This window comes from Lathamus discolor, chromosome 2 (assembly GCF_037157495.1).
Source record: "Lathamus discolor isolate bLatDis1 chromosome 2, bLatDis1.hap1, whole genome shotgun sequence".
Taxonomy (NCBI): Eukaryota; Metazoa; Chordata; class Aves; order Psittaciformes; family Psittacidae; genus Lathamus; species Lathamus discolor.
The window spans coordinates 29,615,004-29,631,908 of record NC_088885.1 but is presented as its reverse complement, the minus strand read 5'-3'; the positions used below and the strand labels follow the sequence as shown (position 1 = coordinate 29,631,908).

At 38.9% G+C, this 16,905-nt stretch overlaps 1 protein-coding gene across 1 annotated transcript; it reads left to right on the top strand.

Moving 5' to 3' along the window:
* Positions 1-6,815: 6,815 nt before the first annotated feature.
* SOSTDC1 (sclerostin domain containing 1) lies at positions 6,816-10,793 on the top strand. Its single transcript, XM_065666259.1, has 2 exons — positions 6,816-7,226; positions 9,418-10,793. Exons 1-2 carry the CDS (start codon positions 6,905-6,907, stop codon positions 9,831-9,833), a joined length of 738 nt encoding a protein of 245 aa, XP_065522331.1. The 5' UTR covers positions 6,816-6,904; the 3' UTR covers positions 9,834-10,793.
* Positions 10,794-16,905: the final 6,112 nt, after the last annotated feature.

The following is a 16,905-nucleotide window of genomic DNA, read 5'->3' as shown; positions in this document are numbered from 1 at the left end:
GCACTTCAGAATAGAGGATGGTTTTGCCTAAAGATCTGTGATTAAGCAAGTACAGCTAATATTTGTTTATTCCCATAAAGGCATACCAAGAAACTTCTAAGCTTAGATAAGATAAAATGAATAATCCTTTAAAACCTAATGTCATGCTTAAGGCAGGGATTATCCTGCTGCTGTTGAACCAACATTATTGAAAGTCAAGATTAATCAAAGAAAAAAAAAAATCAGAATAGTAATGTGGTTAGAGTTTCTTTTTTTCTCTGAAATTTTTACTGTAAGGAGTGTGAAGGTTTTTTTCTGGCTTGGATTGAGGAAAATATTTTTAAATCTGGACACCTACTGCTGCAAAGAATTTCCATCCTTTGTTCTTCCCTGAAGTGTTTCAATACTAAATTTTACATATGACCTGGAGAATGGGTGGAATATACTGAATTCATTCCCACCTCTCGACTTTATGGCATTAGCATTTTCCACACTTCTAGCCAAACTGAGTGTGCATGTCTTTCTATGTATTATATTTGCGTATGTGAGTCAACAGCAACAACTAAATATTCTCACTGCAAAAATGCCTAAAAAATTGTTAAGCAATTACCCTGGAGTTTGAAAACTTGAGTCTCAGTATGCATTTTGCCACTCCATTAGTTAAGACTGTACTGTAGTCATAGTAAGTTTTACTAAGCTTTAGTTTAGTACAAAAGTAATTTTATTGTTTTAAAACAGATCCTAGAGCATTCCAATGAGGAGATCTTCAATCGCCGTGGGTTCTATCAGCTCTTTTTGTTACATTTTCTTTTACATGTGAATTCCAGTTAATTAAAATTGATGGAAAGGAAGTCTGGAATGGGCTGCAGTGTGCAGTCATAAGCAGGTGATACTTGGTTCTGTGTATTAATTTCATTCAGCCTCATTCACTGTGTCATTGATTGCATGTCTCATTCACTGATTGCATGCAACAGTTTGGTACTTAAAAGAGAACTAGGTGACTGAAATGAACTTCAGGTAGGAAGCCTGACTGTCAGTAGCTGAGACTAAAAACCAGTATACCATGATATTCTTACAGATCATTTGAGAGAGAGAGACATCTCCATTTTCATTAAGGTTCCCAGTGTTTAAAACTGTGTTTGGGGTGGTCCTGTAGAAACATTTGCTGGATTTTAGCAGATCCTACATGTGCAGATAAGAGGGGTTTTTAGTACTATACAAATACACCATAATACTGTATAGATTTATTTTAATAAATTAAGCTGTATACACTTTGTTCAATTATATTCTGGTCCATGAGTTGTAAGAGAAACCCTGATACTGAGTGTGTGGTAAGTCTGAATTTGTTGTGCAGGATGGGCCATTTCTGTCTCTTGGCAGGGAAGGGATTACACAGTATTACAATTATTAAAATTCTAATTTGGGGCCAGGTTTTGCCCTCAGGTACTTCCTTAACTTCAGTAGGGAGTTGTGCATGTTTATCTGATTGAAGAATTTGGACACTAACATTCCTAGTGAAGGTAACATTTTTCTTTAACAAGAATATACACTAGCCAAATCTAAAATCTGAAGGTAGCAGGGATAGATTTCTTACCAGAAGACAAACATCAGTAGCTGTTCTGTTTTGATAAGGGAAAGCGATTTCCTTGTAAGGGAGTGGGAAATGGAGCAGAAGGAAGGAAGGAGGGATCCTCTTCCAGATACCTTGTAGGCTTGTTCTTAAATTATTACTTCGGATCTAACAACAGGTTTGGCAAGTGTTTGCCTAGGAAATCCTGACACCATTCCAGATTTTCTTAGCTAGTTTGTTGTAGAGTGTGCATTTTTTAAATACACTGTAATCACTTCAGACCACATAATTAGAAACACAAAGCAGTTTAGTGAAACATAGTGATATGTTAAGAGTTCAGTTAATTACATCTAAAGAAACAAGTCAGACTTCAAAACCTTTACTCAATTTCTATTTTATTTGCAACTGGGGCATGTTGATGGGACTTTGCCTGCTTAACATTGAGTAGGAGGTTCAGAATTTTAACCTGAAGGTAAAATTTTCAAAAGCGTTTAAGTGACTGGCTCACTGAAAATCAATAGGACTTTCACCCCTGAGGGCAACATTTTAGAAAGTATGTAGATACCAAAGTCCAGTTGATTTCAGTGCCTGCATATATTAAAAAATCCTGCTTTATTGCCCTCAGTAGGTTTAAAATAGAAGTGCCACACTTCAGTGTCACCTAAGAGCTGCCGAAAATGTTACCCCAATAAACAAGCTGTTATTTTCATATTTTTTCACTTGTAAACCCCTGTTTTGTTTTCCTTTCTTCTTCAACATACCAAGAAATCAAAAAAAGCATGTTTTGAATGGTAATAATCCACATTGTCTTCAATCTGGTCTTAAAATCTTACTGCAAATGCTCAAGGGAGAGGTGGCAATTGTAATTATTGTGGACAGTTCTTTACTCTGCTGTAAACTTTTCTAGAATTTCAAAAATAAATATTTCCCCCTTTTTTGTCTATTTACCGTCTTTTTTGATAAAAGTGATAAATAGCCTCCTTTGAAGCCACAGTCTGACCTAAATTATTCTGTCTACATTATGTATACATAAGAGCAAGTAGAGAAAATTAAAATTGTAATACGAATTCTTAGGGAGATGAAGGAGACATAAATCAGAACTAATTAGTCATTCTCATTAATGAGAATATATGGTATGTTTTCCAGTCAATCCCTCAACTATAATTTACTGTGAAAATTAAAAAGTACTGCTTAGTATAGAAAAAACTCAGTATTCAAAAAAACCTTTGGTTAGAGAATGCGGGGGGGGGGGGGGGGGGGGGGGAAGGGGGAGGGCATATCTTGGTTCCCTAACATGTTTTCTGTATGAGCTTTAAAACTATGCTAACTTGTTGCACAACAGCTTACAAGTTCTCAACAGTTGAATTTATTACAATTTTACCACACTTTCAGAGGAGTTCTCTTATCATGCTCCAAATCACATTTTATGCTGCTTTGAAGTACATTACTAATATGCTTATTGCTTAACAGAAAATAGCCTGACAGTCATTTCTGTTTTAAGGTGCAAAGTAATAAATGTCAGTTTCTTCTTTTGCAGTCATTTATCTGAGCCTGTACTTATCTCAAAGTATCTGCCTTTGGAAACAAGTCAGAAGTGCAGTGCTCTCATGGTCTTCTCTTTGGGACTAACAATAAAAATACAAACCCAAATTTTGAACCTACATTTCTGTGCAGCCTTCATTCTAACTCTGGCCTTTTCCTGTCATTATTAAAACTGGGCAGGCCCAAGTTTTATGAAAAATTGGGAATGCCTTCTTATTTTGTGCATGTTCAGTGATCATGTGGTTTGCAAGGACAAGGCTCTCTGGCAGTCATTTGTACTTGTCAGTGCATACCCTTCTATTCCCTGTGGCTGTTTTGTGCTGCTAGACAGGTGTGTGCACTCCACACAAAATTTTGCCCTTTGGACATCATTATAGTGTCTCAGAAACATGGAGGACGGGATCCTGACAGACTTATAAATGACAATGAAGAAGCAAATTCTCATTTGGGATCTCTATAGAGCACATGCCTTGTATTTTCTGCATCCATTGAGAGAAACATGATTTTTTTTTTTTTTCCCATCATAGAAAATGGAAAAAGCAAGATTTAAGGCACGGGTAATTCTGGTTAGCATTCTCCCTGAAGGGTGATGGATGGCTTTACCACTATGTTTAGGTTCATTCAAAAGCAAGGCTGTTAAGATACAAGAAGCATTTAAGTTGAAAAAAGCATGTAGTTAAATGTAGCACTTTATCCCACAGTACACGTTCAAAAGTTTAACTTAATCTGGTTAATAGGTTTCTTCCCTGTGCTTTCCCCACATTCACCTTTCAAGCATCTGACTAGCCAAGGGCCTTTACAGCATGCCAGGCAGCAGAGCAGAGCTCTTGTTGATCCTGTGGAGCAGTGAAATCCAGTCTCCTGGGCCCTTCACGCTGAGTCTTCAACCTCTCCAGACACTCAGGTATAGTAAGTTTGCCCTGGCTGATCTTAAGCTCCTAATAGAAGATAAAGGAGAGAGAATTTATTGCCTAGGACTCAAAGCATATAGGGTTTTATAGATCAATAAGAACATCCTGAGTTATGGCCAGAGGCAAAAAGGAAGCCAGTACAGACTTCAAAGACCTTGTGTAATATATTCCTTATGGCTAACATTACATATTAAGCACAGAGCTATGTTCTACACAAGCCATCGAATCTGACTAGAAAAAGGACAGACTGTATGTTGTATAAGTCTATTCTGGAGGCTACAAAGGTAACTTACAGCTTTCACCTTTGAGAACTTGTCACAATCTTCTAACTAAAGATAGCAAAAATATTTTGAGTTTAGGAACCTGTTCTAAGCTAAGCATCAAGGAACACCTTTTGATTATGAAGTTCATTCAGGAAGAGTAAAGAAATTTGACTGACCAGCATCCTTTCCCTTCATGTGACTTCTAATCTCTCTCAGGAAGACTCAGAAAAAGTCCAAGACTGCAAGCTCTAGGTTTGGCAAAAGAAAGTATAAATCAAATTAACTGACAGATTCCTCAGTAGCCTGTTTACCTTTCAGAGCAGGGAGGCTGACAATATTGACCAAGGAACTGAAATCACATTTTCATACAACACTGTAATAAGTGCAAAATACAAATGAAATTAAAATAATGTCTACTCTCAAGTGCACAGAGAAAAATTAAGTAATTATCTTTCCTGTGTCAAATTCAGGGTCAAACTTCCCCTTTAGAAAGGCTGTAAGAGGCTTTTCTTGAGGTCTTCCTTCTCTAAGTGACAAGACCAAGAAAAGAATGTGACAAATACAATGGTTTCATATGGCCCAAATTTGAAAGGATATTTTTTAGCCTTCATTGAAAGCTGAAAGGTTGAGGCTTAGCAAGCCCAGTCACAGACCCAGTCCTATAGCCACCCCAAGCTCCCATTCATTTTTCCTGTGACAAGATTATATGCCTTATTTCAAAGGAAACAGCTCTCAAGGGAACTTCTGATTTTCCCAAGTCTCATCTAACGTGGGAAAATCTTTCTGCTAGTAAGAGGTCCCCTGGAACTGGAAAATGGGTTCCATGTTTTTAATTATATTGGCCTCTGTTCAGCACAGAGACTCCTCTGCAGTAAGGTGAGAGGCTAGATGTGTGAAGATCTGTGAAGGTGAGAAAATGAAGTAGGACTTGAGCATCAACAAAGCATACCTTTGGTTAGCTGCTGCTGAATAAAAATAATAATGGTCTGAAAATATTAATGGTCTGAAATGGACACATCTTCTTTGATAATCTGCTTCAGGAAACTTTTCTCTTTTTTGTTTGTTTCTGTTTAAAGAGCAGGTAAAATGCACATCTCTGTTTTTGTGCTTAAATAGGATGTAGCATGAGAGTGGAACTTGGAGCTTTGTCAGAGGTGAGCAATGATCCCATTCCTCCATACATTACTCTGCTGAAATGTCTCACTCTGCCTTGCAACATTCTTGTTATTCCAGAACTGGGTTGGGCTAGTCATAATAGATGCAAGCAATCAACTAAACTTCCCCACACACAGCTCTGCCAGTAAAACTCACTTCACCTTGCAACACTCCTGTTTTTCCTGTGTCTTTTAAGCAAAGGCTATCAATTTGGTACTTGCTGTGGCTCTGTCCTTATTCCTGCTGAAATCCAGGGTAACTTTCTTAGTGATGCAAGAAGAAAGTTTTGCTGATACAGACAAATGTCTGCTCGTGACTAGGGTGAAACAAAGCTGTCTTCTCTGCATGACTGAGATTTTGACCTGAAATAGAGCTCAAACTGACCAGTGTTCTACTTCTGCTTTCACTCCAGGATGACTACAAATACCAACTCAGTTATAAAGAGTGTGAGACTAGAGTTTGACCTTTGCATAATGTGGCCTTCTGCATGGTTGTGCTCTTTCCTGAGAACAAGGTTTCCTTTTAATTAGAACACTAGAGCTTTCAGTGTTGATTATTGTTATTTTATTTACAAGGAAAATCTACAGAGCATTCACCATGCTGCAGACAAGCACTGGCCTATTGACAGCATCTCAATTTACACTACCATTTGGATTTGGGCCATGTAATTCTATGTAAAAAAAGGTAAGTGTGCGACACAGTAAAATGGTATGCCAAAATAAAGATTATTCTTTCCCCTTTGTTTTCTTTATCACATGAAGTAATACATTAAAAATATACGAACGCTCTAGGCAATGTAGAAAACTAAAAAGGACTAGTTTGGTGAATGAGCATAGTGAGAGGCTATGAATATGGATATGTTTGTACTAAGGAGCCTAGAGGAGATACTTTTTACGTGTGGTAATACAGAAATACATACTTCTAACTCTGCACACCAGGGAGAGACTATTCCCCTAAAACAAGTACTTTCTCTAGCAGTGCTCCTTGTTGATCAAAGCTGCATAATTTAAAGCATCTAGAGGCAGCTTCAAACTATTCACAGTATTTTTTTAAGTGATTTGGTATATTGCAGACAGTCATTGTGTATCTAACAGTCTTCTGTAAGTTCTATAAGCTTTTGAATTCTTACAGAACTAGCAAGTTTTCTGAAAGTCACATTCGAGAAGAGGGGACAGGACTTTGCATAACAGGAGCAACCGTGTTAGCCACATCACACAAAAATGCCAGGCATGCAAGGCAATACGGAATGGCTGGACAGAGCCGGCAGCCTCTAGGTCTCATCCCGAATGTTGCTATGTGGTGCCTAAGAGTTTTCTGATACCCTGAAAAGCCCCAAATAGGAATCCTGCAGTTAATGCATCTAACTCCTCCTTTACTGCAGCCTCCTCTCCTATTGGTAAAAGGTCTTCCCAGGCTCATGTGGGGATCCCACCCCTTTTGTGGGTTTTCATTCTGAAGCTATCCACAACTTTACACCTGAATGAATGCCAAGCCTCTCTGAATATATAAAGGAAACCTTCAAGAGCAATTTCAGAGCTACCCAGAAGAAGCAGAAGAAAAACGATTGCATCCAGCTCTGTCAGACAGAGCCTGAACCAACCATGCTTCTCCCTGCTATTCACTTGTATGGCTTTCTCCTAGCTTGCATCTTCACGAAAAGCTACTTGGCTTTCAAGAACGATGCCACAGAGATACTTTATTCACACGTTGTTAAACCTGCTGCAGCGAGCCCAAGCAGCAACAGCACGTTGAATCAAGCCAGGAATGGAGGCAGGCACTACACCAGCACTGGATCTGACCGTAACAGTGAGTATCCTACGGGCGGCACTTCCACCGCGCCCCTCTGCCCGTGCCCCTCTGGCAGCCCCGGCCCAGCAGCAGAGCGGAGCCACCGGCAGCGGCGCCCCTCCGCAGCTCGCTTTGTCCCAGAGCCCGACGCTGCAGGGAACCCGCGCCTCGGGAAAGCAGGGCCAAGAGAAGATGCTGCTGGTTCCCGGCTGGGACCTGCCTCGCCGGGCGGCCCCCGAGTAAAACTCCCTCCCTCCACTCCCTCCCTCCCCCGCGCGAGTCCTGTAGGACCGGCTCTCTCGGACAGGTTCCTTCCTGAGGGAGGTTCATCCAGGAACGCCGGGGCTTATGGGTTATCCGGCAGGGAAGCGAGATAAAGGAAAATGAGAGGCATTTCTAAAGCGCTCGCTTTCTTAATTCTCCCTCCCACTGCGGTCAGGAGAGATGTCTGGGCTATTTTTCGAAGGCAATAAAAAACTCCGAATTTTGTTCCCGCTGTTTAGTTTTACTTCCTGCTGTAGCACTTACCTGCTTAACACCTCCAGCTAAAGTAAACAAATCAGTTCGTCATTTAGCTACGATCTCTGTTCTGACTTGCATTTTTATATCTAGTCTTTTTCTGCTGAGCTTTATCTATGTATGTCAGATACATGGGACAAAACCTTCTGCTGACTTTATCTGTTCCCTCCCCTGTTTGCCTCCTTAAAATGAAAGAAATCCAAATAGAGAAACACGCACCCCAAGCCACCCACAACAATTCAATAAAAATAGCGTCATCCCTGGAAAGTGAAGGCAAAAAGTGCCACAGATACCTTGCAGCTAAGCCAGGTGTGTCAGCTTCTGTGAATGCTCAGGGTTTAAGCACACAGGAAACATCTCATCATTAGGCGATTACTGGAGCAGTCTAGTAGGTATTAATCGTCAAAGAGCTGTCGCTGGAGAAAAGCTGAGCCAGGAAAGGCATAAAAACAGTAGGAGAAACCAAATCTGCGACCAGCTGCTTCCAGGTACATTCCTGCGTGCAGCTGCAGGAAGGCAAGATGGAATCTTTCCTGAAAGGCAGGCTGGAGGACGCTGCTGTAAACAGCCCCTTGGAGCAGTCCCCTGGACTGCCCATCCTGGGACGCAGGGGACAGGGTGAAGTAATCTTCACTCGGTGTCTCTGTTCAGAACTTGCTTCCAAAAATCCAAGTAGAAACAGAAGCAGCCTGAAGCTGTGATATGTAGATGTACCTTCAAAGCCTTTTATGATTCACTCTAAAATGTTTCTAGTAATTACTTCTATTTTTAAGGCGTTAGTTAATTGCATTGTGTGTAGAATCCGTGCTGTAATTGTCCTTCAGAAAGAGGGAGAGCACAGCCGGTAAAGATTGCTTATTAAAATTAAGCGTACTGTGGGCGTTTATTTCAAAGTGTAATTACTGAAATAAACAGTTGTGTTTATTGCAGGGTGCAGAGCTGCACATACAGACGGGTACAAACATGCCTGTAATAGAAGCTCTGCATGTTCATTCTATGTCAGTTGCCTGAGATAATCTGCAGAATCCTCTATGTTGCATACGATATAAAGACTACTACAGGTACAGAGATGGTGTTCCCCCGAGGACAGAACAACCACTCTGAAATCCTTATTGCTAATCATTCCAACTTTAGATGCAGAATACCAGTCCCTAGTAACTTCAGCTATTGTCACTTCTGCAGTGTCTGTGTTCAGAGCAGGAGTGCTCTTCTCAGTCAATTGTAATCGTGGAATGAGATGAAACATACTATTTGAAAATCATTTAAAAGCATACAAACAGTTTCCAAAGCACTATTTCCCCTCTTGCTAATGATCAAACATAATTATTGTAAACATCACAGAGCATATTCCCTAGACTGAGAACAAGCAGGAAACATTTCTTCCCTTGGGGCATTTTTTTCTCTTCTAAAAGGTATGTCCCTGAGAAGAAGGATAGGGAATAAAACTGCCTCTTTTACCACAACTGCTGAAGTGCATCTCATTATCATTTCTTTGTGCTGTGGTAATAGCCAGAGATACCATCAGCACTCTAGGCCCTTCTGTTGGGGGATACAACAGTAAAAAGATGTCCTGTAAAGATTACAGCCCAATTTAACTTCTGCAAAACATAGTCTGTTAATGTGGAAATGACTGGTTGAGGAAATCCCTCCATTCTGAATCTCAGTGTTTATTGTTCTGTGCATTCTGCAGATCGTGTTCAAGTTGGCTGTCGAGAACTGAGATCCACCAAGTACATTTCTGATGGCCAGTGCACCAGCATCAACCCACTGAAGGAGCTGGTGTGTGCTGGTGAATGCCTCCCTTTGCCGCTGCTTCCCAACTGGATTGGAGGAGGTTATGGAACCAAGTACTGGAGCAGGCGGAGTTCACAAGAGTGGAGATGTGTCAATGACAAAACTCGCACCCAGAGGATCCAGCTTCAGTGCCAGGATGGAAGTATAAGAACCTACAAAATAACCGTGGTCACGGCCTGCAAGTGCAAGCGATACACCAGGCAGCACAATGAGTCCAGCCACAACTTTGAGGGAACCTCTCAAGCAAAACCTATCCAGCATCACAAAGAGCGGAAAAGAGCCAGTAAATCCAGCAAACATAGTACAAGTTAGAAGCCAGATGTTATCTACTCACTCATCTCCCTCTCCTTGTGCCAAAATTGAACTCACCTGTAACCATTTGCTTTACCATTCTGACTGCTTAAAGACAAGTCTGCCATTGCTGTGTTCTCAGCGGACACTACATGCTTATTGCTTTGACCAAAACCAGAAGGGCATTCTCAGCATATGGACCTTTCGGGTGATTTTCCAAATGCTCAAGATGGGGAACAACACAAGCCTTCCAAACCCACACAATGAACTTTTATGTTTTCTCCAGCCATGGAGGAAAAGAAAATTTGCCATGAATATTCACTGAAGTCTATTTTGTAAAAAGATGCTTTGTTGTGTGTTTTCATGAGAACAGTTATCTGTCTATTGCCTTCTATATCGTGTTTTCATGAGAACAGTTATCTATCTATTGCCTTCTATATCATGTTTTATGAACTTCTGAAAACAGCTTAAAAATACAACACCTAGCACCTGCTTTCAGATTCATTCTAAACAAAAAATGCCTTGCATGCTGACCTTTCTCTTATCTCAATATACCAAAAATTAAAATATGCATGGCAGCAATCAAAAAGTAAAGCTGAACAAACTATTTATTTGTTGTTTTAATTATTTAATGAGCTTTTATGTGTGTTATTTCCCTCCAGAATGTTCTTATGTTTATAGCTTTTCTCATGTATCAAAGTATTTTTCTATGATTTGTGGCTGGATTAGAACATACATTTTGTAGATAATGTAAAATAGACATTTTAGCATTCTTGGTATATATATTTCCATTTTGAAAATTCGTAGACTTAGGTGTTATTTTGAAGTAGCAACATGAAAATGGTTGGTTGTTTTTTTCTTTTTCACTCTACACTCTGTGTTATTTTGTTTACAAGTGTGCAATCAAAGACAGACCTGGTGACTTCCTGTCAAACCCATTGGGGTTTTCTTCTTTACAAAAATAAACACTGCTAAAACCTGTATCGTCTGGCTCTATGTATGAAAGTGCACATGTTGTAATTACTCACAACATTCAATCTTTAAACGTAGGGGAAAAATATTTGGTTAAGAAAATCCACCCATGATATTCAAGATTAAAACAATCTTCCTGTGGAGTCTTTTTGGATGTATAGATGTAATATGGCCATTTAACAGATGGTGCTTATTAATGGTCTGAGCCAGGTTCATACTTAACAATTCTCAAGTTACACGTTGCAGAGGTGTGTATTTAGGAAGTTTTACAAGCTAGTAAGACACCACCATTTTCTCTTTCATTAGTGATGATCAAGTACATTGTGGTGATCAAGTAATGGTAAAAATAGCAAGCAGTTTCACCTCTCCCACAGAGCCAATAGAGTCCTACACATTATCCACAAATTCCTATAGAATGGAAATGTACAGAAGGCAGTCTACCTTCCAACACATAGTCTATGAATTACCTGTCCATAATCTTTCAAACTATAGTGAAACACTATGGGCAAGGTTTCATCATCGGATTCTGTGGTTCTTAAATCATTACCTTTTACAACCCACTTGCACCCAAAGAAAAGATTACACAAGAAGAAAGTAATGAAAATTCTTGCCTGATAAGATCTCACATAAGCTCTCTTTGACATTCTCTTTATCTCATTCCATTTTGCATTTTAATTCCAAAAGATTAATCATGAAGCTCTTGGCAGAGATCTTCCTTGGTCATTAATGCAGAACTGTTTGAAAATCACTGCTACTGTTTGTTTGACTTACTGAATCCTAAATTTTATTGACAAAATTTAATGATTTTTCCTCAAAGCTGCTTTCAAGAATTCTTTTTAAAATCTGCTATATGTAAGAAACATACATACTTTTTTAGTTTCGGGGTTTTTTTGGTTTTTTTTTTTTGATCTTGTGGTGGTACAGTTAAAAACCATTGCATCGATGACCTAGTTGTTTCAAGTTTAATTCTACGATTAGGAAAATATCAGAACAATGAGATCAGAGACCATTTAAACTTATATTCTGTGATCTTAAAGGTGCTTCTTTTAAGCCTAAGAGGATAGATAATGAATAAAAGTGTGAGCAGAGAGAGGTGACATGACATTGCTCCTAGGCATATCAGTCCATGGACCTACAGGTATCCTAGGTTTTTATTTTAAACAGACATTACAGTCTCATTCAATCAATTTTATAAAGGAAAGATTATCATATAATCATAGAATAGTTAGGGTTGGAAAGGACCTTAAGATCATCTAGTTCCAACCTCTCTGTCACGGGCAGGGACACCTCACACTAAACCATGTCACCCAAGGCTCTGTGCTCATTATCCCCAAATGCCAAACATCTATCCATTTTTAAATTGTTCTCCAACTTCTTCAAGATGATAAAGCACAGAAGATTGAGATAACGGACCAAAATCTAATCAATATTATTTTCAAAGACAATAGCCACTACATGTCAGTAAAGTTGCCCTGCCTGTTCTGTGCTTGACTCCCAGAAATAAGAATGATGAAAAACCCCACACATCTTGCCCATGACTCTTCCACAGTCAGTGAAGTTTGACTGTAGTAAAAATATGCACATTTAATAAGAGTTTGAATTTAGCAATGGAAATGATAATTCCTACTTCATCTTTTCACACAGAACTACCTTAAGGGGAATAGTTTGACACACTTCGATTAAGATGACTTCATCAAACTTTGCTGGACACGTTACTGAAAGACCACAGGCCCATCTCTAAGCCTGGAATATTTGAGGGAACATGAGGGAAGCCAGCAAGAGCTTTGTCTATCAGCAGCAACTCAACTTTGAAGCGCCACCTGATTTAGCTATGGTCTCTTCTCTGGCCAAGACTTTGGCCTTTTGTGGGCGAGATCTGCAGGAAAGCAGGGTTAAAAATATGTTAATCTTGAATTTTCATCAGGAATAATGTTACTCTTTGTGACTCATCTCCTAGCTCTGAATGCTTTAATCTGGCCTATACAATCTGCCTTCTGTTTCATCCTTTTACATGTGAACTCACAGGGCTCCAAAGCATCCAGCAAAAGGCATTTATATAAATACATCCAACTAGTTTTTTCTGTATAGAGAATCTTCAGCATGCAAAGTTGCAGTGGGTAGGATACCGGTATCTTGTATCTACAGTGGAGAATCTTGCCAAAGTTTCTAAAAGATTCAATTAAAAAATAGTACTGCTTAAACAAAAATAATGTTAAATATGATACATCTTATGTTTGTTTCATAACAAGTTAAAACGAGATAAAACGGAAAGACAACATGCTAGAATTTTCTTATTTTCCCTTGAAATATTAAGCCAAAGAGATACAAGAACCATGTAAATGTTTTAAAAAAGCATAATGTAGAGTCAGGTCATGCAAGATTTTAAACAAATTAGACTGCTAAATAGTCTAGATTTATTACACTAAGAATATACAGAAGTTGGCTTTCTCAACAATATCCTAACATCTGAGCAGATCACTAAGCCCTAGTGCTTCTTAAATATGATTTCAAACATCTTAAAAAAAAGCTTAACAATTTTTAAAGTTCTGATACTTGTGTCTTTAGAAAACTAAAAGTGAAGAAATTAGAAATAACATGTTAATCTGCAACTAGTATGTCATTGCTTTTGAACTGATGAAAACTGCCCCCAGCTAAGGGGTAAATTGTTTTATAATGAATGGAAATCCATTTTCCTTTGACATCACTAGAAATAAACTTACAGATGTTGATTATTTTGGTAACATGGTAGCATGCAGAGGCACACTTTGTAGAGGCAGCGGTAGATAGTATGTGTCACTAAGCATCAACTCTGGAAGTCAGAAGGGCCTGACACTTGTAGCCTAGACCAGAAATGCCCTTGAGAAATTTATTTATTCCTTCAGTTTTTTAGCAATAGTAACAAGTCTGTTGCTCTCTCCTTTCCAGCAGCCTTGAATCAAACCATGCAGTCCAAGTTCAAGCATTTGTTTGGAAATACATCAGACATTAGAATAACAGCCTTCAAAATACCTAACAGATTTCTGCCAGTAAATCACTGTAGTCCTCATCACCTTGACCTTTATATCCTTTCTGAAGAATTACAACATTAATCAAGAAAGGACTGTTCAATACATTCCACTGTGAGAGTCTTGTTCCTACAATATTAACCTGGAGGTGTTCACTGGAAAATTATAAGGAATCCTTAGTGTTGGAAGGTGTCCTATTCTCACGATGCATTTCCTTCGCCGTAGGCCAGGCAAGAGGCTTTGATTTTAAGTTCATTGACATGCACATAAACATCACTCCAGGCCAAAACTGAAAATTCTCTAGAGATTTATGAGTTAAGCAGACATTCTGTCACTGGATTTAACTTTCCCTGAACGTTGCCCCACAACAGAAAGCCTGCCCGTGCATCTTTCTGAAATGCATCAAGCCCTTCAGCTCACTCATTGTATGAGTTACGTGGCCTGACACACTGAAAAAGTGTGATTTTCAAGTGATATTACCTACCACTGAGTTACTGTCCAAACACCTACCTTCCTCGGCACTTCCATGACAAAAAAAATACTCTTCATTCTTAATTAATGCTCATCAAACTACAAGCCATGAAAACAGTCTCTTTGCTAAGAAAATCTCTACAAAATTTGACTGTAACTCTGTTTTGGGACTTTGTTTTTTCTTAACTCACTTTGGTTTGACAACATATTATAAAGAATGAGGCAGTTTTAGAGTACCTCACTGGAGTTCAGGCCTGAATGCCGCTATACAACCACAAAAAATAAGAGAGGATGTCCTAATATAGATGAAAGTCAGGATCACTGACTGTAATAAGGCTGTTTGTGGAATATGGCACTTCATCAGTGTAAAGGAAAATAAGAAAAAAACTCAGCTCTCTGGAAAAGAGGCTTAAATCAGAACACACTGCAACAATAATATAGTTGTTTACTAAACCCCAAAGACAACTGCTATCGCAAAGTGACCTTTGTTATCATGTACTTAAGCAAAAAGTATTAAATCACCTGAAAATACTTTGTTGAACACTTTGTCTATTTCTTGTCCCCTGCCCTTTTTCAGCAGTTGTACAACACTGTATTATTGCCTCATTGTTTAAACCCTTAGGTGTTCTGAACTATACTTACCACAGCACACTTGCTTTTTGATACAGAAATACTGCAAACCTCTTTTTAGAATGACTGAATGCACGAGTTTTGTGTTTTGACTACCAAAAGTCTTGCTCTGACTTGACCTAGGAGTTGCACATTTGATTTGTTTTGTTAACCCCAGTGAGAAGTGACTTAGTGAGGAAATTGCAAAGAAACTTAGTAAAAGAATAAAACAGTCTGTGAAGTCTGATTCTTTGGTGGGCTAAGGAAGAGCTAACCAAGCACATTCACTATGAAACAGTGCAGAGTTGATGGAGATGGCCTAAGGAGAAAAGTACTTTCTAGCCCTACCACAAGAACAGCCACTGACAAATAGAAGGACTGTGCAGAGCTTTAAAAGAGACTCTGTAGCACAAAACTTTGCTTTAATTGCAGCTGAAGCAAGTTTAGACATCTGTTGCTTGTTATATTATTATTTTATTTATTTACTTATTTATTTATTCATTTATTTTGGGATGGGTTGAAGAAAGCTCTTTTAGATTCCCTATGGCCATTAAGCTGGGATGGAGAACAGAGGTCTGAGTGTTTCTACAATGTAAAACTGCAAAAAAAATTTGGTTTTAGCAAGGAACACTTGCCCTTCTCCTCCCTCTTCCCCTGAAAAAGAGCCTGCTGAAACTTTTGCTTTTGTACGTATTTACTGCAATTTTTAGGAAGGTAGCCAGAGCAGCTTATAGCAGGGGGGGACAGGTTGTATCACTGCACTGCATCTTTTGTGTGCAGATACTGTAATGTCTGAATCTGGCTGTGTCTAAAAGAGGAGAAAGAAGAGAAAATGAATTAAAAAAAAAAAAAAAAAAGGAACAATGACATGTGGAAGACAGCATGTGTTGCATGTCCTTCATTTTCTTCTGATCATCACAACTTTACATGAGACTTCAGAAGACTTGTTCTGTCTGCAGATGCCAAGCCAAACATTAGCCAATGCACATGGCTACCCTTGGGATTTAACAGACTGTCAAGTTGAAATTCACATGGTAGATAACCATTTCTGACTGTCTTCTCTTGCCATGCTAGGAAGAAGAAGAATGCATAGCACAGTGTGTCTGTAAAATCCACGCATTCCATACTGAACCAGAGTAAATCAGGGAAACATCAGAATCTGACATCCATAGAAACTCATGTTTCACTGCATTGGTCATGTCTTCTGGTGGGTGACCACAGCCTCCTCCATCTGAGGAGAAAGAATACTGCCTAAGCTGAAAAAGTTCACATACAGGTTTGTTAGAATGCTATCAGTCTACCCCACACCTGAACTTCCCTGTTGAAGAATTTGGCTCAAAATCCTGCTTACAAACTACATAAAATCTATCAGTAAATTCCCTCTCAGTGTTACCCTTAGGAAACTACAGTAATCTGATTTTGTGAACAAGACCATTACAAAAATAAGTAGTGAGCTAAAACCTCTTTCAGGTACTCTGCAATTAGTGTCCCTGTATTTTCATTTGAATTCTCTGTAATCAGTTATGAATCTTGACATTTCTGCCAGAAGAAAATGTTTGTAACATCATTTGAGAAGAAAAAAGAAAATACTAAGATTGATTTCCATTTTCATTTGCTTAATTAAACACATTTTTGCATACTTCTTCCATAAAAGCCTTCACGAGACAGACCATTAAAGCCACTGTCTGAATCTGAACTTAAGAATGCACTACTTTGTGGTACTTGTTATCTACTCAAACATTACAGCCCCTTGCAAATCTGCCTGCTTCTGCCCTCCACTTTGAAACTTCTAGCTCTGGAAAAATCTAAATCCTCTTTCCCATGGGGTTTCAATGACCAAACTCTTTTCTTTCCAGTAGTTAGGTTACTTGTCCCAAAATTCTGTTCCAAAACACACACACACACACATACAAATGCATTACTTAAACTATTTTCTGAAAAGTTCAGTACTGAAAAGAATGTATGTAGAAGCCAAAGTGTACTGGCACAGGTGAGTGTCAGGAAGAATTTTCAAAGTAAGATGAGTTGGACTGCAT

Bases quoted from the DNA above. Each gene is read 5' to 3' on its own strand.
- SOSTDC1 (XM_065666259.1), top strand. From the start codon at position 6,905: ATGCCAAGCCTCTCTGAATATATAAAGGAAACCTTCAAGAGCAATTTC. The intron at 7,227-9,417 runs GTGAGTATCCTA...TGCATTCTGCAG, and splicing joins CACTGGATCTGACCGTAACA to ATCGTGTTCAAGTTGGCTGT.